Source organism: Paroedura picta, chromosome 5, assembly GCF_049243985.1.
Source record: "Paroedura picta isolate Pp20150507F chromosome 5, Ppicta_v3.0, whole genome shotgun sequence".
Classification (NCBI taxonomy): domain Eukaryota; kingdom Metazoa; phylum Chordata; class Lepidosauria; order Squamata; family Gekkonidae; genus Paroedura; species Paroedura picta.
In genome coordinates, this window is record NC_135373.1 from 118,052,021 (window position 1) to 118,072,901 (window position 20,881).

The 20,881-nt window shown below is 46.8% G+C and overlaps 1 protein-coding gene across 21 annotated transcripts in view; it reads left to right on the forward strand.

Annotated features, from left to right (window-relative positions):
* Nucleotides 1-20,881, forward strand: part of PLEKHA5 (pleckstrin homology domain containing A5) — a 249,250-nt gene that overhangs the window by 165,897 nt on the left and 62,472 nt on the right. For 20 of the 21 annotated variants that reach the window (XR_013231427.1, XR_013231428.1, XM_077340136.1 and 17 more), the window contains one exon: nucleotides 3,373-3,445. Coding sequence is in view for 18 of the 21 variants with exons in the window: in XM_077340136.1 (XP_077196251.1) it covers nucleotides 3,373-3,445 (73 nt within the window). In the remaining 3 variants the exon portion in view is untranslated. Of the gene's footprint in view, nucleotides 1-3,372; nucleotides 3,446-20,881 lie in introns of those variants that run through there. The other variant, XM_077340135.1, reaches the window with a different exon arrangement.

The window sequence follows — 20,881 nt, forward strand, 5'->3', positions numbered from 1 at the left end:
CAGCTTCTCCTTGTCCTCCTCCCCAGTTGCTGCCTCAGGGGCTGCTCTGCCACTCTCCCGCCAGCTCACCTTTGGTCCTCTCCGGCGGCCTCCATGGCTGGGGCTCCCCCTCGACCTGGCACTGCACAGCTGCTGCTGGCAGCGCCCCCCAGTGGGCGGCAGGAAGTCAGGGGCGCCGGCGGGAAAGCAAGTGGAGCAGGGGCTCAGGCGGCGGCGACATCCCTTGGCAAAAGACTACCCCCTCCCCGGCCTCAGTAAAATTGTCAAGCGTTGATCAGACCCCAGTGATAAAAAGGTTGGGGACCACTACCATAGAGTTTATGTGTAAACCATCCAAGGCGTCAGCGTTTTCATTTCTTTCCCCAAAGACGGCTTTCTTCTCATGACCTTGGGACCATGGAGGTTGAAAGCAAAACCTCGCTCAGACCTTATTTAGAACAGTTCAGCACCCCTCAAGCGCTCAAAGAATAAAGCATATTCCCCATAAGTAAAACAAACGATCTATCTGAAATAAGATTCCTATCAGAGGAGACGCTGTCACCCTTTAGTAACTTTTAGAGATGTGAGATGGTAACGTTATTCAGAAAAAGGAGAACAGTGAACTATGTTCTACCTCGGGATATGCAGCTTGGAAACAGATAACAATTAATCACCGGGAGGATCTTAACGGAATAATCCACATCTGCCCTTTCTGTGTTTCTGAATATTCAGAGTTTTGGCATTTGTCGTTAGGCCCCTCCTGGATATCCATCTCCGGCCCATTCTGCCGAAGTATACTTAAAATTCACAAATGCCTTTTCTTTTTCGGAGCAGATTAACATATTTATTAAATTTTATTATCTGACGGCACACACGCTTGCTTTGGCTGGTGGTGGCCATTCATTCTGAGAAACACATTGCAAATTGGTTACGGACATAAAAGCCCCTAAGAATTGCTACGGGAATGAAGTCTTCGCACGGCAGGGGGCACAGCAATACGGGTGATGGCAAAGACACGCCTCGAAGGGAGTGATGGCTCGCGTAGCTCCCTTAAGTCCTCCTCCCCTCACTACACAAGCAGGAATGTTTTATTATTGAATCAGACCATTAGACTGTCTAGCTCACCTTTTCTCAACTTTTTCATTAATGGGATTTACTGCGGCAGGAAGTGGTGGTGAGCCTCTTGTGGCGCAGAGTGGTAAAGCAATAGACATGCTGTCTGTAGCTCTGCCCATGAGGCTGGGAGTTCAATCCCAGCAGCCGGCTCAAGGTTGACTCAAGGTTCAATCCCAGCAGCCGACAAGGTTCTATCCTTCCGAGGTCGGTAAAATGAGCACCCAGCTTGTTGGGGGGGGGGGTAAAATGGTAATGACTGGGGAGGGAATGGCAAACCACCCCGTATTGAGTCTGCCATGAAAACGCTAGAGGGCGTCACCCCAAGGGTCAGACATGACTCGGTACTTGCACAGGGGATACCTTTACCTTTTTAAGTGGCTCTTAGCCACAAAGTATAGATGGAACACTCTGTCTGGGGCAGGATGCTCTGTCGTCTTGTTGTTTGGGGAGCAACAGTGGGAGGACTTCCGGAGTTCTGGCCCCATTGGTGGACCTCCTGATGGCAACTGAGCTTTGGCCACTGTGTGACAGAGTGTTGGATTGAATGGGCCATTGACCTGATATAACAAGGCTTCGTTTATGTAGCAGTGATGCTCTGTATTCTTGGTGCTTGGGGGTCAACACTGGGAGGGTTTCTGGACTTCTGACCCTGTTGGTGGACCTCTTGATGGCCCCTGGGTTTTGGCCACTGTGTGACACAGAGTGTTGGACTGGATGACTCATTGGCCTGATCCAACATGTTCTTGACCTCTGCAGCACACTGGCTGCTCTCCTGAAATTTCAGGAATCACTGTCCCCAGTAAAAATGCAGTGCCCCATTCAGTAGTTTCACCGCATGAACTGGGAGTGTGAAGATACCATATCTCTTCCCTGCTCTTTGTCCCTTTGGAATGCCCAGTTTGATGGGTGATGGAGGCTCTCAGCATCCATGGACTGGTCCTGGACTTTCTGGTTACAAAGTTTGCTGCTCTGTCTCCAGTCCTTGCTGTTTGTTTCAAATCAGGGAGTACCAGAGTGGAAGCAGATTAGATAAGTTTTGAGCCTTCCCAGGCAATTGGGAGTTGGATGTGAGGACAAAGTATTCAGCAAATATTCCAGTCTGATTCATGCACTGATGTACGTCCTTTGGTCTTTCATCTCTTGGGCCAATGCAACGTGTCTTCGTTGGAAGTTGTAATTTTTGTTATATGATGATCAAGCTCCTGTTTGCATTGACTCATCTTTGATGAATCACACATACGAGTCATAGTTTACGGTGCCAGTCAATGAGGGCTAAGTGGAATGCTCCTTGCAGAGGCTGCAAAATTACTTCTCAGGTTGTAGGGCTGAGTTTATGGGCCTTTGAAATGGGCCTTAGAGTGGAGACTTGGCACATCCTGGATTTGCCTAAGCTTTGAAACCAGCAAAAGCAACAAGTTGTGCCCCAGTTGGAGAGGGAATTACATTCATCATCTGGGCTTGGAATTGGGGTCAATGTGGCTGGGCAGGTAGTTGTGAGTTTCCTGTATTGTGCAAGGGGTTAGACTAGATGACCCTAGAGTTCCCTTCCAATTTGATGATTCCTAATCCATGTTCCTGTGCTTACCAGCATCCTATACCTCATTCGCCTGGCCTCAACCAGGGCCAGGGCTTTTTCAGCCCTGGCCCCAGCCTGGTGGAATGAGCTCCCAGAAGAGCTAAGGACCCTGCCGGAGTTATCAGCTTTCCGTAGGGCCTGCAAGATGGAGCTCTTCCGCCAGGCATACAGTTGAGGCCAGGTTGAGGTCACGGAATTACCATCAGGGGATCCCCTGGAGCTGGTAAGATCAGGTCCCCTGCTTCTAAGGAAAGATCTCCGGACTGCTAGCTGGACAGGGGTGGGGAGAGAAGATTTGGGGGGGGGGGGGTTTTAACTCCAACTAATGGCCATCTTCAATGTGTTTTAATGTGCGGGATTATTTAAGGGTTCTGTGTTGCATTGTAAACCACCGCGAGTCTTTGAGAGTAGTGGTATATAAATCAATGAATGAATCAATGAATGAAGGAATGAAATTCTATGACACCCATTATCTTCTGTCAGAAAGACCGAATATAACGCGATACCTCCCTACTCAAGGCGTGGGTTGGTTGGTTTGTTGATGGAGTCAACATCTGTTCACACAGAAAAGACCCCAGTAGAGATGACAGGGGGCCTCATCCTCCTCGATTCTTTCATGGAACCAGCTTCAGTTGTTCTGTTGCTGCTTACCAGTTGTCTTTAAAGGGCTAACACCTATGCTTTGTACGTTTGTCGTGCAGGACAGCACCGGCATGAAGCTCTGGAAGAAGCGGTGGTTTGTTCTTTCTGATCTGTGCCTCTTCTATTATCGGGGTAAGTTCGTTCGACATTTCTATGTCTTAGAGAATGTTTTCCAATGTGTAAAAATGATAACACTTTTTTAAAAAAAGGTCAAGACAGTTGCTTAGGGAAAGGAGGAGGAGGAGGAGGAGGAGGAGGAGGAGGATGAATTTAGGTGAGCAACTTTAGTTGGTAATCTTAACTTGGTACACCGAGCATGCACAGAAGACTGCAATCCAAAGATATGTGCAGTTTTATCTGTATCCCCAAGGTTTTTTGGTCCTAACCCCGACCTGGTGGAGTGAGCTCCCAGGAGAGCTGAGGGCCCTGACGGAGCCTTCCAAGTTCTGCAGGGCCTGCAAAACGCCAGGCGAGTAAGATATGGGCCTCTCTCCGAGTTGGCCGGAACATCAGGCTGCCTTGTGGCAGCCCCTAAGGTAGTTTTGAAGCATGTCGAGCCAGAGGGGTTGGAGTTTAGACCACCACCTGGGGTTGAGGTTTTTAATGGGTTAGGTTATTTTATGGTGTTTTACTGTTTCATTAATGATAATTGTTACCCACCATGAGCCACTACGTGGGAGTGGCAGGATAGAAACCAAAATATAAAATAAATGAATAAAACCCTTTCTTTTAAATGTAGGGTAGCCTCTACTTTCGGAGAGGTACCTGGAAGGGAAAGGGTTGTCAACAGGCAGCAAAAGGGAAGGTTAACCCTCCCTCCCCCAAGTGGGCAAATGAAGAGGGGACCAGCATGTCCCTAGATCCTGGCCTGCTCCCAGCCAAATCGGGGGAAGGGACATGGGATGAAAGTGAGCTTTGGAGTCTCCACCAAAGAAGGCAGCAGGTCGTGTATCTACTCAAAGCAACAAAACGCCTTGCAATGCGAAAAACATTAGAATTTTCTAGTATCATAATTTGTTTTAGTTTATTCCACCACTTACCTATCACCACATTTTCAGAATTTTTCCAGTTGTTAGCGATAATAATTCTGGCAGCTACAATCATAAAATTAACCACAGGTTTTTTTTGTTTACAACACATGTGATTATTCAAAAATAAGTTAAGAAGAGGTAATGAATCCCATGGTCTTGTCTTTTATTTTTTCTTCTATTTCTTTAAATATTATTATTATTAATTTATTATTATTATTTAATTTTTAGACCACCCTTCTCCAAATAGGTCTCAGGGCGGTTTACAACATAAACAGTTAAAACACAATAAAAACCCCATAAAAACCCCAAATTACATCAACAACAAGTCACATATAACATATAAGCGGCGGTGGTCACAATTCTGATCGTATTTACCCGACTTCCCCCCAAATTCAGCCTGGTGGGGAGAATAATATTCAGAAGAGGGTGGCGCCAATGCAGTAGATCTAACAATGATCTCGATGTTAGAGATCGCAATCTTGGAGGGGATCCTCTGATGGATTAGTGGGAGAGCTGCCCTGGCCTCAACTATATGCCTGGCGGAAGAGCCCAGAATTCTTTAATTACTGGACAGTCCCACCACATGTGAATATAGGTTCCCAAATGGCCACATCCTTTCCAAAAAAACCAAAAACGAATTTGCTATCACATTTCATATTGCAAAATAAGCTGATTTCCAAGACCTGAAAAACGTGACGGGAACAGCATAAGGCCACGGTTAAAGGCACCACAAGTGTGGTGGTTACAGAGGGCCAAAGGTTAGCTCTGCGGTAAGGTCTCTTGACATTCTGGGACATTATTCCTGTGTTCCCTTCCCGTTCTATAACTGCATTAAGACTGCCTCAGATGTCTTTCCTGGACTGGAAACCTGCATCAAATCGGCATATGTTTCAACATAGTGTGCTAAATATGCATGGCTTGAAGTCAGTGTTCTCTTACCATGTGATTCCACGTCCCCCCAGCCAGCTGTGGTCTTTCCGAGCGAGAAACATTCTGAGCCCCAAGTCTCCTAAGATGGTGCTGATGGGCGCTTAGAAATCGTAACAATTGGAAAACGTAATAAGCATTAAGCTCCTACGATTTGCCCTTCGTTAACTAATCCTTTTTTTTTTTTTTGAGCACTCAGGTCTAATCTTTTCAAATGTATTTTAATAGCTCGAATGTCTAGACGCTTGCAAAGGTGATTAATTTCGTTAGGGGTTGTGAGGGAAGGTGTTAATGAGAGCGATTCCAGAGTCTGCGTAGCTTTGAAATGGCGTTACGCGTTTAAACCAGCCGGCCTAAAACCAGGTCAAAATGACAGCACGCTTGCATGAGATTAGGAAGAGTCAGAACTGGAAGAAGTACAGAAGAGGCAACCAAGATGAGTAAGGGCTCGCTCACCTTTCCTACGAGGAAAGTCTGAAAAATCTGGTACTTCATGGTTCAGAAGAGAGATGACTGAATGGGATAAAAGGTAAAGGTAAAGGTATCCCCTGTGCAAGCACCGGGCCATGTCTGACCCTTGGGGTGACGCCCTCCAGCGTTTTCATGGCAGACTCAATACGGGGTGGTTTGCCAGTGCCTTCCCCAGTCATTACCGTTTACCCCCCAGCAAGCAAGCTGGGTACTCATTTGACCGACCTCGGAAGGATGGAAGGCTGAGTCAACCTTGAGCCGGCTGCTGGGATCGAACTCCCAGCCTCATGGGCAGAACTTTCAGACTACATGTCTGCTGCGTTACCACTCTGCGCCACAAGAGGCTCATTCTGAATGGGATAGAGGTTCATAAAATTGTGTACTGGGTGGAGAAAGTTGACAAAGAGAACTTCTTTTCCTTCACCCAAAATTCTAGGGCCTAAGGCAGTGGTTCTCAACTTTCCTAATGCCGCGACCCTTTAATCCAGCTCCTCACATTGTGGTGACCCCCAACCATAACATTATTCAAGTGTTTTTCACAGAAATTAAACCGAAAATGACCGATGGCGTGAAGATCCATGGTTCAGGATTGTATATAAATTGGATTTTTTTCCCAGGGTTTCTCAGTTCAGTTCTGCCTCTTGTCCCACCATGCCGATCTCGCTCTTTTCCGCTGCTCCAGACGGATGAATGCTCTGTCTCGATCTACCCCGCAAGGCTGTTGTGCGGATGGCGCCCCCCCTGGCCAAGTTGCTTGCCCTGCCACAACCCTTGTGAAAGGGTCATTCGAACCTCAAAGGGGTCCTGACCCCCAGGTTGAGAACCACTGACTGAAGGGCACTTGATGAAGCTGACAAGCATTACATTCAGGATGGACATTGGCTGCCTCTGCATCATGATTCTAGTATTCCTAGGAGGTCTGACATCCAGATACTAGCCAGGGCTGGTCCTACTTAGCTTCTGGGATTGACAAAACCAGCCAGTCCTGCCATAATGAATCATCATTCAGCTGGCTAGCCTTGTTGGTCAACTGAGTCAGACAATCGTCGTCATCATAAAACATGCGGCACGTTTCCGACGACGTGCTAGCCCTCTGATTGGCCCTCGGGGGGAGAGCCCTCCCCCAGGACCAATCGGGGGGCTGCATTCTGCCAAGGCTCCCCCTGCCTTCTCACAGTGGCTAAAACCCTTGGAAGGGTGCCTGCCTTCTCTCCTGAGGCTGCGCTTCCACCACCGGCCCTTCCATCACTACCTGGCCCCCGGACGCCCGCCTGCCTCCTCCGCCCACCCTCTTGCCACTTTCAAAGTGGGCTTAATGGCTCGTATAAGACATCAAATAGATGCGATACAATGTGGATTACAGCATTAGCAGTTAATGCAAAAATATTGCCGGTTATCATCAAACATGCCTATAAAATTAGTACTATATATTTATGAGCCTCTTGTGGTACAGGGCGGTAGGGCAGCCGTCATGCTGTCTGAAGCTCTGCCCATGAGGCTGGGAGTTCGATCCCAGCAGCCGGTTCAAGGTTGACTTTCCATCCTTCGGAGGTCAGTAAAATGAGTACCCAGCTTGTTTGCTGGGGGGGTAAACGTTAATGACTGGGGAAGGCACTGGCAAACCACCCCGTATTGAGTCTGCCATGAAAATGCTGGAGGGCGTCACCCTAAGGGTCAGACATGACTCGATTCTTTCATAGGGGATACCTTTACCATATATTTAAGATTAATTAAACTTGGTGCGGACGTAACAGAGTTCCCTTCATTGTTTCCTGTTCCGATAGGCCTTCCATCCATACTTGGCCACCTTCCACATCAGCTTCCAATTGTTATCAGCTAACATATTTAGGGTAAAATGAGTACCCAGCTCACTGGGGGGTAAACGGTAATGACTGGGAAAGGCACTGGCAAACCACCCCGTATTGAGTCTGCCATGAAAACGCTGGAGGGCGTTACCCCAAGGGTCAGACATGACCCAGTGCTTGCACAGGGGATACCTTTACCTTTACCTTTAACATATTTAAGGAGTGTTCTTCTCCTTTGACTGAGATAAGGAGCAAGAATGGGATCAGTAAGAGCTTCCCTGATATTGAGCTACAGCCTGCAGTTAAAGAAAACAAATGGATTAAAATCCAATTCCATTCCTTTTGGCAAAGAGTTGTTTCCCCTGCTTGAATTTCGAGGAAAGTGGGATAGCTCGGTTTCCATGTCAGCTGGATAACTGAGAAAAGGGCTCCTTCTCCTCCTGGATCCCAGTTTGAGGAATACTGGTTGAGATTAGAAAACAGCAAGAGTCCGGTAGCACTTTAAAGACTAACACAATTTGGGGCAGGGGAGAAGCTTTCCTGAATCACTGCTCACTTCTTCAGCTACTGACTCATGAAACTTGATCCCCGGGCACAAATTTCGTTAGTTTCCATCAGCCTTCCTCAACTTTTTATCATTGAGATACCCCTGAAACGTTCTTCAGGTTTCATGAAAGCCCCAAAGTGGCACCATCGTGCAGAATATGGGCAGGAAGCCTAGCTGTGGACACGGCCACCTGGGGCCCTCCCCTTCCCAACCCCTCCAGGCCCATCATTGGCCATTTTGGGAAGGAGGGGCAAGTTTACATGACCATAGTAATATGACCATAGCTGGTCATGTCACCTGATAAATGTTGAACACGTTTTTTTAAATATTTTTTTAAAATTAACTAACTCCCCTCCAATAAGGAAACCCTTCCAGAGCCATCAAGAAACCCCAGGGTTTCACGAAACTCTGTTTGAGAAATCCTGGTCTTTTTTACGGCTGCAGACAGACTAACGTGGCTCCCCATCTTGATCTTTCTGCTGCTTTAGACTGCAGCAACAGCATGTAGAATATAATAATCAATTTCCAGTTGAGTTGTACTTTTTGGAAGACATCCAGCTCATCTTAGGGCTGATCGAGGTCACTGAAGTCCCAAAGCACTCACGTTATAACCACATACAAATTCAGGAGTATTGTGTGTTTTTCCTACAACAAGAAGATTATAGGTTGTTTTGAAAACCAAACCACTGCTGAGTCAAAATTAGTGTAACTGTAGGACTGTAATTTTAGACATGGAGACTTTGGTCGAGCTAAAATTGTTCTATAATTAGGGAGGTGGCCAGATGGCTGGTTGGTTTGACTTCTTAGCCGAAAAGGCTGTTCTGATGCGTTTCCCTGAGCTTGAAATTCCTTGATTCAAGTTGGCATTTTTATGGGGCTTTTTTTAGAAGACAGACTTCTGCGCATCTAGAATGTTAATCAAAACACAATGCAAAGTTTCGTTTGTTTGGGTTGCTAATTCTCTTAATGCTTTCCGCTTAATTAAATTACTGGTTTTAGGCTAGATAAGACATATAGAAGCCAACATTATGCTTAGATGGCATAAATAAATAAATCAGAGCTATTTATATACCCATCCTCTGGGAAGAAGCTGAAGCAGATGGGGTTAGATAACCAGATGTTCTAGTAATCATTTGCAAGCCTTGGAAGTGGTTATTAGAGCAACCCAAGCATATTAACCCTAGCAAATGCAAGTTGTTAGAATACATTTTTAAGTACCCTTTCCCTCCCTTGTGCTGTACACAATATGCTTCTATGTAAGTCCATTTGTGAACATTTCTGAGACGGTCGGACTTGTTTTGTCATCACAGGATCTAAGGGCTAATCTGATTTGTGGGCTGAACAGAGAGCGAAAGTCAATGTAACCAGAGTTGTCCATTTGTGATACAGACCTCCTCGGCCCTCTTCCTAAGAAAGAACAGATGTCCCCTCATCTGTTCTGATTTCTTCTCTCTCTCTCTCTCTCTCTCTCTCCATTGCATTTCTATCCTGTACTTCCTCAAGGATATCAAGGGGGGCATTAATAGTTTCATAGTTGAGAGAACATTTTGGAGAGGGGCAGCCTAGAAATCTGAAATAAATAGAATCATAGAATCAGAGTTGGAAGGGGCCACACAGGCCATCTAGTCCAACCCTCTGCTCAACACATGATCAGCCCAAAGCATCCTAAAGCATCCAAGAAAAGTGTGTCTCCAACCTTTGCTTGAAGACTGCCAGTGAGGGGGGGCTCACCACCTCCTTAGGCAGCCTATTCCACTGCTGAACTACTCTGACTATGAAAAAGTTTTTTCCTGATATCTAGCCTATATCGTTGTACTTGTAGTTTGAACCCATTACTGCGTGTCGTTTCCTCTGCAGCCCATGGAAACAGCATCCTGCCCTCCTCTGACAACCTCTCAAATACTTAAAGAGGGCTATCATGTCCCCTCTCAACCTCCTTTTCTCCAGGCTGAACATTCCCAAGTCCCTCAACCTATCTTCATAGGGCTTGGTCCCTTGGCCCCAGATCATCCTCGTCGCTCTCCTCTGTACCCTTTCAATTTTATCCACATCCTATTTGAAGTGAGGCCTCCAGAACTGCACACAGGACTCCAGATGTGGTCTGACCAGTGCCGTATACAATGGGACTATGACATCTTGTCATTTTGATGTGTAAATAAATCTGTCTTCTGTGCACTGTGCATGAGCTGGCCTGCCATCAAATAGGCCTTTATGGGTAAAAGCCTCCAGCTTCCTGTAGTAGTTAGAAGTACAGACTTCTAATCTGGCGAGCTGGGTTTGATTCTGTGCTTCCCCACATGCAACCAGCTGGGTGACCTTGGACTCGCCACAGCACTGATAAAGCTGTTCTGACCGAGCAGTGATATCAGGGCTCTCTCAGCCTCATCCACCTCACAGGGTGTCTGTTGTGGGGAGAGGAAAGGGAAGGCGACTGTAAGCCGCTTTGAGACTCCTTCGGGCAGAGAGAAGCATAATAGAAGAACTAACTCTTCTTCTTCTTCTTCTTCTTCTTCTTCTTCTTCGTCTTCTTCTTCTTCGTCTTCTTCTTCTTCTTCTTCTTCGTCTTCTTCTTCTTCTTCTTCTTCTTCTTCTTCTTCGTCTTCTTCTTCTTCGTCTTCTTCTTCTTCTTCTTCTTCTTCTTCGTCTTCTTCTTCTTCTTCTTCTTCTTCTTCTTCTTCGTCTTCTTCTTCTTCTTCTTCTTCTTCTTCTTCTTCGTCTTCTTCGTCTTCTTCGTCTTCTTCTTCTTCTTCTTCTTCTTCTTCTTCTTCTTCTTCTTCTTCTTCTTCTTCTTCTACTGCTACTGCTACTGCTACTGCTACAACTAATACCACTACTCCAGGGTCTCCTGTGCACAAGTATGACCCATTATGCACGTGGGGGATAACGCACACTCGGGGTGGAATGGCGGCGACTAAAATCACCGATAATGCACAGTGCCGGCTGCAACCGGCCGCAGCTTTGGTGTATGCTGCCGAAAAAGCCGCGTTAGCAAAACGCAGAAGAAAGCACAGCTTCCGGGTGACCGTGGCACAACCAGAAGCAGCGCCGGGATCGCTGCGTGCATAATCGGTTTATGAGGAGCTTGTTCCCACCCCCATAACCCCATGCTCCTGTGCAACATGCCCCCTTACCTTCAGCATGTCTCTTGCTTTGAAAACTCCATGGAGGTCCCCATAATTTGGCTTCGACTTGTCCCTTTCCCACACCAGCACCTGAACTGGGCCAGTTGCCACTTTCAGGTTTGCTTCCTCGTCTTGGCAGAGAGCCACCACGGTCATGCTCAGAGCCTCCCATTTTTTAGCATTCCTCTGTGATTCCTACTGGAGCAAAAAAAGAAAGAAAGAAAAAAGCTAACTTCACTTTTGCTGACCACAATAGGTCATTCTCATTCGAATTGAATAAATAGTATAACTCAAGGCCTGGAATAAAAGATTATTTCCCCCCCCCCCCTGCTAGTTTGTTTTTTAGCCTCTGCATATAAATGAAAAATAGATGCAGGAATCAAAGAGATGGGTGAACAAACGCTCCCAAGAAGGGATTTTAATTAAATAGTAATATGAATAAATTCAGTGTAAATATATCAGAATGAACTACGGAGAGGATCTTTGTCATGCACACTAAACCAACCGGCTGTGATTTACTTGGGCTAGTAATTGACTTGTGGTGTTGTGCTAGTATAGAGGACTCCAGGTGGCCATCTCTATAATAACTTTCCCCCACTTCCCCAAGCAAATAATCTTGCAGTAATTCTTATAGTAAACCTTACCTGGATATCCCAGGCTAGCTCGATTTTATCAGAACTCAGAAGCTAAGCAGAACCTTCCATGGCTAGCATTTGGAAGGGAGACCACCAAGGAGATCCAAAGTTACTGCACAGAGTCATGCAATGGCAAACCACCTCTGTCATCTCTTGCCTTGAAAGTCCTAGAGGGCCACCATAACTTATTTGTGTCTTGACATAGTAGAAAGACGCACGAGGAAAGGTTGGGGGAGCTTGGTCTGTTTAGCCTGGAGAAGAGATGACTGAGAGGGGATCTGATAACCATCTTCAAGTATTTAAAAGGCTGCCATGTAGAGGATGGAGCAGAGTCGTTCTCTCTTGCCCCAGAGGAACGGACCAGAACCAATGGGATGAAATTAAGGCAAAAGAAATTCCGTCTAAACATCCGGAAGAAGTTCCTGACAGTTAGAGTGGTTTCTCAGTGGAACAGGCTTCCTCAGGAAGTGGTAGGTTCTCCATCTTTGGAGATTTTTAAACAGAGGCTGGAGGAGCCATCTGACGGAGAGGCTGATTCTGTGAAGGCTCAAGGGAGTGGCAGGTTACGCTGTCAGCAATAGGCCTGTGGGTGTCCTGCTTTGTGCAAGGGGTTGGACTAGATGACCGAGGATGTCCCTTCCAAATCTATGATTCTGTGATGGCATTTTCCATCACCACTCTGAATGAACATTGTGCAAAACACATCAATTTTCTCCTGATGTTATTGGCGCCAGGTCGCCCAAGATCATTTTGGGGCGGAGGGAAGATTAGCACCAAAGAACTGGCAGCTCCAAATGCTTTCAGAGAAGCAACTTAGCCGCCTTTCAGTTGAAATGCACACAGTCTGTTGCTTTAGCTTGTGCCCGGGCCATGTTCCGCCCTTCTCACCCAGACCGTAGTGAAAGCATCCCAGCTGGAGATTAACTTGGGCTACTCACAACATGGAACAGCAGAGGCAGAGGTGACCCCGCCCTTCCATTAACCAGGATTCTAAGCCTGGATTAACCTCTGGGTTAGAATTCCGATCAGCGTGCGCATTTGGATGTCACTAGTAGTCAAAAATAGTAGCTCCCAGCAAGGACCCCGACACTCCACCCCAGGGAAGGAGGGGACGGGAGATAGAAACAAGGCACAAGTGTGAGCCACAAATGGGTTTGTGCAGATTTGATGCCATCTGAATACAGCCTCGGTCATGAAACCACATTCCGTTGGTCCTCCTAGGCAGGTCCTCAACCCCCGGTCTGCGGCCCAGTATCGGGCCGCAAAGGCCATGGTATCGGGTCCCCAGCGGCCGTGCCTGCCTCCCCCTGCCGCAGCGAGAGGGGAGGGAGAGGCAGTCACGCCACTGGCATGCCAGCAACACAAATGTGCACGCGCGGAGCTGCCGCGCATGTGTGTTTGCGCCCCCTGCTGGTGAAAACGTGCATGCATGGCAACTGCGCGTGCACATTTACATGCAGCTGCGGCGGCCGGGCCGCCAGCTCTCTCCCAGCCTCGGAGGCGGTCCCCGACTACAAGAAGGTTGGGGACCGCTGCTCCTAGGTATTCCTGACTCCTTCGTCCACTCTTCCTCCAACAACAACCAGGGAGCTGTTAAGTGAAGGCACAACATTTAAGGATTGTGTGTGTCTGTCCATCCAAAAGGGAAAGAATTGAATCCTAACAATTAGAGCGGTTCCTCAGTGGAACAGGCTTCCTCGGGAGGTGGTGGGTTCTCCTTCTTTGGAAGTCTTTAAGCAGAGGCTAGAGAGCCATCTGATGGAAATGCTGACTCTGTGAACTTAGGCAGATTGTGAGTGGTGGGCAGAAGGGGCTGTGGCCCTTTCTTGCATGCCCAAGGAAATGCCAATACCACTTTGGGATCGGGAGGCAAATGTCCTCCAGGCCAGACTAGCCAGGAATTCATGTGGGTTTTTTTGGTGGGAGGGCATCATCTGGGCATGGAATTAGAGCCACTGGGGGTGGGCAGGTGTGAATTTCCCATATTCAGCAGGCGATTGGACTAGATCAGGGGTAGTCAACCTGTGGTCCTCCAGATGTTCGTGGACTACAATTCCCATGAGCCCCTGCCAGCATCTGCTGGCAGGGGCTCGTGGGAATTGTAGTCCATGAACATCTGGAGGACCACAGGTTGACTACCCCTGGACTAGATGACCCTGTTGGTCCCTTCCAACTCTGAATCTATACAAAGTGAGGAGATGGATGGAATGTCGTGGCAGGGTCACAGTTAATTACTCTCTGTTCTACAATTGGGGACGCACCTGTCTGTTAATCTTCAGTCTTGACAAATGTATGTCTTTTTATTAGGTTCCCCCCCCCCCCAGAGTTGAACCAAACAAAACACAGCCTTATAAACTTAGCTTCTTATTCTTGTAAGGCCCTTTTATACGTTTACTGATCTGTGACTCACCCTTCACCTTTATATGTGTGAACTGGAAAATTCCCATTTCATTGTGCCTGAGGAAGTGTGCATGCACACGAAATCTTATACCTTGAATAAAACTTTGTTGGTCTTAAAGGTGCACCGGAGGCCAAGTTGGTTCTGCTACCTCAAACCGACATGGCTACCCTCTGAATCTAGAATCCAATACGGTTCCGTTGCCTTTCTCAATGAAAACACTTGGCATTAGCAGCAAAAGCAGTTTATTGAGGTAGTGATATGAAGCTCATGGTTATTCTTGCTGAGACTGATTTGATATATAAACAGAAAGAAATTTCCAAGCCGGCGATGGCAAAAAGCTTTATTCAGACTGAGTTCCTAGGTATCAAACCTCCTTTTCTTATTTTACTTCCTCAGTAAACTTATTTCTGAATTGTTTTTTTTTTTTCAGGGATACAAACAAAGTCTTCAACCCACTACCTAATTCTTATATTTTATATACCTTATATTTTATATTTTAAGTCATATAATTTGGGTCTATTAGTATCAAAGGTCCATTTATAAGATAGTTATAATAGGGATAGGCTGCCTAAGGAGGTGGTGAGCTCCCCCTCACTGGCAGTCTTCAAGCAAAGGTTGGACACACACTTTTCTTGGATGCTTTAGGATGCTTAGGGCTAATCCTGCGTTGAGCAGGGGGTTGGACTAGATGGCCTCTATGGCCCCTTCCAACTCTATGATTCTGTGATTCTGTGATAGTTACCTTTATGGACCTTTGATACTAATAGACCCAAAGTATATGACTTAAAATATAAACTATAATATAAGGTATATAAAATATAAACTATAATATAAGGTATATAAAATATAAACTATAATATAAGGTATATAAAATAAAAGAATTAGGTAGTGTGTTGAAGACTTTGTTTATATCTCTAGGAAAAGAACCAATTCAGAAATAAGTTTACTGAGGAAGTAAAATACGAAAACAAGGTTTTATACCTAGGAATTTGTTCTGGATAAAGCTTTTTGCCATCGCCAGCTTGGAAATTTCTTTCTGTTTATTCGTCTTTGTCTCTGCTTGAAACTGATTTGATAGGCAACACATTGGTCAATATAATTCCAGAAACCCCACCCGCAACTGACAACAGGTGAGTTTCCCCCTGTTCCCAGAAAAAGCACACAACCTAGTCTTTCACCCAAGTGTTCATGGCATCATGTTCAAGTTCCCCTCTCCCACAGTCCCATCCTTCCAAGAGAAAAGCATATGCCCTAGCACATTGTGAGCGTACAGCCCATGTGATACTTTGAGATTTGACTTTATGCATTATTCAGTGGCATGAAGCCATTACCAAACAAAGCCAACCGATTTCCTTTTTTTCCCCCCCTTCGTTTACACAATCGAGCGAGCAAATGCAAAGCAAGCAAATAAAATCAGTTCACTTCCCCAGGCCCTCTCCCCACTGACAGATGAGAATACAAAAAATGAGAAGGGACATTGACAGCTGCCTTTGACAGGATCAGGGCAGGGGGTTGGCAACCGGGGAGATCCTGACCTCCTCCACGCTCTTTGTCACTTGCACCCTTGACCTCACCTGCCGCCAAGTGGGGAGAAACCTTTTGCACGGCACATGGCTAGGCAGTAGGTGGGCGGCAAGGCCTTCTGGTCCTTGCCGCACTCCCTGCAGAGAGCAGTTGGCAAGAACCGCAGTTCATTTGGAGACATCTGACTGACGTTGCTTCTGGGCATCAAAACATGCACAGGGAACGGCCACGTTTGAGTAACTCGCAAGATGGATCGCTCCCAGCGCCAGGTAATAACCACGCTGGTTCTGCAAAACAACAGCTGCATGTCCGGCAAGGCTTTTTTCCGGGACTTTCAAAGGCTTGGGGATGGGCCATAAATTTCCCTCTGACAATTCAGCATTTGTTCCTCCAATGTGCCTGACTTAAATTAGTCATTGCAAAGACACCCGTGGATCAAGAGACATGATATTTATGTTGACATTGAAAACATTCGTGCTCAGATTGCATAGATCAGGGGTAGTCAAACTGCGGCCCTCCAGATGTCCATGGACCACAATTCCCAGAAGCCCCTGCCAGCGAATGCTGGCAGGGGCTTCTGGGAATTGTGGTCCATGGACATCTGGAGGGCCGCAGTTTGACTACCCCTGGCATAGAGTAAGCAATGTCAGGTATACTCCAGGTGAGAATGTCCTCAGCCTTGACAAGTGACTTGGCCTGGGATGCTGCAGACAGAATTCCAGGACCACGCCAAGCCACAAGAGAGCCAGTGGCGTAGCAGATAGAGCGTTACGCTAGGCTCCAAGTTCAAATCTCCACTTCAGTCGTGCAAACTCACTCAGTCCCCTTGAACTTTCTCAAAGTCTTAGCCTGGCCTACCTCGCGGGGTTGTCGTGGGAGAATGGAAGAGGGGAGAAAGGTATTCTAAGCCACTTTTAAGTCCCAGCTAGGGAGAAATGCAGGGTATAAGTATCTGGAGGGAGAAATAGATTAAATGAGTGGGAAGTTCAGTCCAGAGGACTGTGGTATTGGTTGGAAGCAGAACCAGTCAAGGAACTGGGGTTCAGCAGATTTTGGATTGGGGTTGTGCTCTCCAGCCAGTTTGGTGTAGTGGTTAGGAGTGCAGACTTCTAATCTGGCGAGCCGGGTTTGAATCTGCACTCCCCCACATGCAATCAGCTGGGTGACCTTGGGCTCGCCACGGCACTGATAAAGCTGTTCTGACAGTAATATCAGGGCTCTCTCAGCCTCACCCACCTCACCGGGTTTCTGTTGTGGAGAGAGGAAAGGGAAGGGGATTGTAAGCCACTTTGAGCCTCCTTCGGGTAGAGAAAAGCGGCATAGAAGAACCACCTCTTCTTCTTCTTCAGTAATATCAGGGCTCTCTCAGCCTCACCTCCTTCACAGGGCGTCTGTTGTGGGGAGAGGAAAGGGAAGGCGACTGGAAGCCGCTTTGAGCCTCCTTCGGGTAGAGAAAAGCGACATAGAAGAACCGACCTTCTTCTTCTTCTTCTTCTTCTTCTTCTTCTTCTTCTTCTTCTTCTTCTTCTTCTTCTTCTTCTTCTTCTTCTTCTTCTTCTTCTTCTTCTTCTTCTTCTTCTTCCTTTGCCGGATCACATTTGCAGCTTGGAGCTGCTATTAGATCTGGACTTACAGGTGGATTTTCAAGTGTGGAGGACCTTGGGTCACCTTCCTCAGGAAGTGAGAACCAAATGAATTGCGCTAAATCTCCAATTCTTTGCACTCCTGCACTGAAATCTGGGGAGTGTTCTTTGGGGCAGGGCAGGAGGTAGTGTAGCTTATAATTGCAGTTAGCATTTTTGCCATACTGATCCTTCCTTGCCGACACACTGTTTCACAGGATTGCTGAACCGCACCCAAAAACCTCGACAACAACAACCAAATTATGTTCTTGCAGCCTGGTCCTCATTTCCATTCCCATAAGGCTTGGCTACCTTCAGATGCTGCATGAATCAAGATGTCTTGTTTAAAATACAACCGAGCGACTGCGTTAGAGGAAGTATTTGAAAGGTTGTCACTTGGAGGAGGGCAGGATGCTGTTTCCGTTGGCTGCAGAGGAGAGGACACGCAGTAATGGGTTTAAACTTCAAGTACAACGATATAGGCTAGATATCAGGAAAAGAATTTTCACAGTCAGAGTAGTTCAGCAGTGGAATAGGCTGCCTAAGGAGGTGGTGAGCTCCCCCTCACTGGCAGTCTTCAAGCAAAGGTTGGATGCACACTTTTCTTGGATGCTTTAGGATGCTTTGGGCTGATCCTGCGTAGAGCAGGGGGTTGGTCTAGATGGCCTGTATGGCCCCTTCCAACTCTATGATTCTACGATTCTAACTCATTAGAAGCTGGGAGAGGAACCCTCTGGTGTTAGTATTTCACATGACGCTTGGACAATCCCGTTTCCTCTCCCATCTCTGTCAGTAGAATGCCGAAACGCCCACATATATTTCAGATTTTGCACCCAAAACGCCGTGTGCTAGGCGGAGAATGGTTTTCACTCCCTATAACCCAAATGATCTATGCTGAGGCATTAACAACACAGCCCTTTTATGACAGTCTGCCTGGCAGGACGTGTGCTGTTTTAGGAGAAACGGCATCATTTTACTTTGCCATTGCCGATAAAGGCAGATGTAAGGGACGCCTCCTGAATATTCAATATTCCTCGGTGTTCGGGGACCAGGGATTTATTGTCTGGCGGAGATGGCCATGCTCACGCAGGGGGGGGGGGTTCAATAGGGACATGGACTGCAAATTGCGCCTGTGATTTTGTGCATTGCAGAGCGACTTTCCTGAAGAGGCATTGACCACTCCACAGCGAATGCGGCCTTGAGTTAGAGTTTGAGCAGGATTAAAATCCTTCTTTGCCCATCCCAGTTTCAATGCAGTTGTTCTGGAGCAGCGGTCCTCAACCTTCCTAGTGGAGGAGGAGGAGGAGAAGAAGAAGAAGAAGAAGAAGAAGAAGAAGAAGAAGAAGAAGAAGAAGAAGAAGAAGAAGAAGAAGAGTTGGTTCTTATATGCCGCTTTTCTCTACCCGAAGGAGGCTCAAAGCAGCTTACATTCTATGATTCTATGAACTGATTTTGTTTATTTGTTTGAAAATAAGCCTCAAACCGGTGGCTATTCTGCCGTTACCTACAGTGGAGACACCTGAAAGCCAATTGGACATTCTAGGCAATAAGAAGAAGAAGAGTTGGTTCTTATATGCCGCTTTTCCCTACCCGAAGGAGGCTCAAAGCGGCTTACAGTCACCTTCCCATTCCTCTCCCCACAACAGACACCCTGTGGGGAACAGTTTTTACCAGATCAGAACAGTTTTTATCAGTGCCGTGGTGAGCCCAAGGTCACCCAGCTGGTTGCATGTGGGGGAGTGCAGAATCAAACCCAGCATGCCAGATTAGAAGTCCGCACTCCTAACCACTACACCAAACTGGCTAGTGCCGCAACCCTTTAATATAATTCCTCATGTGGTGGTGAAAATTTCTTAAAGAGGTTGTTGAGGTGATGCTGGAAAGTGGTTGGGCTGATTTTCCTTTGTTTGCCTGTCCTCTGCCCAGAACGAAAAAAACTGCTTCAACATCCTGGAGAAGGTTTTACCCCCCAAAAAAACGCATTTCTTCACTTGTCGTTGTATGGTTTCTCCTTCAAAGCAATGAGGTTTTGGCCATGGTTATTTCGACACTCTCGAAATTTGTCAAAAAAGCATTAGCTGTGGAAACCGTGTTTGTGAGGTGATGGAATTGCGGAATGCGAATGTATGCATTAAAATGCTTTTATTTTTACATGTGCAAAAGTTTATTTTTGCGCCTACCGAAGCTTGAATGGAAATATTGCCAGTCAAATAATCCTGTACCGCAGGCAGTCTGCAAAATATTATCATCCAAGTCTGTAGTATATAATCAAAGTCTTTATTCAGACAAAGCCTTTAGCACTTCACTGTGGATAAAGTGTCTCCACTGTAGGCAACGGCAGAATAGCCACCGGTTTGAGGCTTATTTTCAAACAAATAAACAAAATCAGTTCATAGAATCATAGAGTTGGAAGGGGCCATACAGGCCATCTAGACCAACCCCCTGCTCAATGCAGGATCAGCCCAAAGCATCCTAAAGCATCCAAGAAAAGTGTGTATCCAGCCTTTGCTTGAAGACTGCCAGTGAGGGGGAGCTCACCACCTCCTTAGGCAGCCTATTCCACTGCTGAACTACTCTGACTGTGAAAAACTTTTTCCTGATATCTAGCCTATATCGTTGTACTTGAAGTTTAAACCCATTACTGCGTGTCCTCTCCTCTGCAGCCAACGGGAACAGCATCCTGACCTCCTCCAAGTGACAACCTATAAATACTTAAAGAGGGCTATCCTGTCCCCTCTCAACCTCCTTTTCTCCAGGCTGAACATTCCCAAGTCCCTCAACCTATCTTCATAGGGCTTGGTCCCTTGAGGTTATGCCTCATGAGAAGCTCATGGTCTACCACGTCAAACACTGCCCTGAGGTCTAGCAACATGAGAACGAAGCCGGGGAGACCATCTAAACCCTGTGTGGGCAGCATTTAGAAATTGTCATTCCAGTCCTGAAAACCTTTTCGAAAATTCATTCATTCAATTCATAGGATCGTCCAGCCGTCTCGGGGCAGTATACAGCAATTTAAAACCAGCATGAATTAGAACTAGAGTCAATTAACCCATCTAAAATAACATTGGTGTCCTTTACTTCTGGGCCTTTTCACATCACCCCCCTCTCCCATTATTGACCAGATCCAGATGTTACAAGGAAGAATGTTGAGAGGGGAGGGGGTGGTTCTTAGATGTTTCGGGTGGCCTAGCCTCAACCAAATGCCTTGTAGATTATTTAACTGCAAAGAAGAAGAAGAAGAGTTGGTTCTTATATGCTGCTTTTCTCTACCCAAAGTAGTCTCCAAGCGGTTTGCAATCTCCTTCCCTTTCCTCTCCCCACAACAGACACCCTGTGGGGTGGGTGAGGCTGAGAGAGCCCTGATATTCCTGCTCGGTCAGAACAGCTTTCTCAGTGCTGTGGGGAGCCCAAGGTCACCCAGCTGGCTGCATGTGGGGGAACTGGGAATCAAACCCGGCTCGCCAGATTAGAAGTCCACCCTCC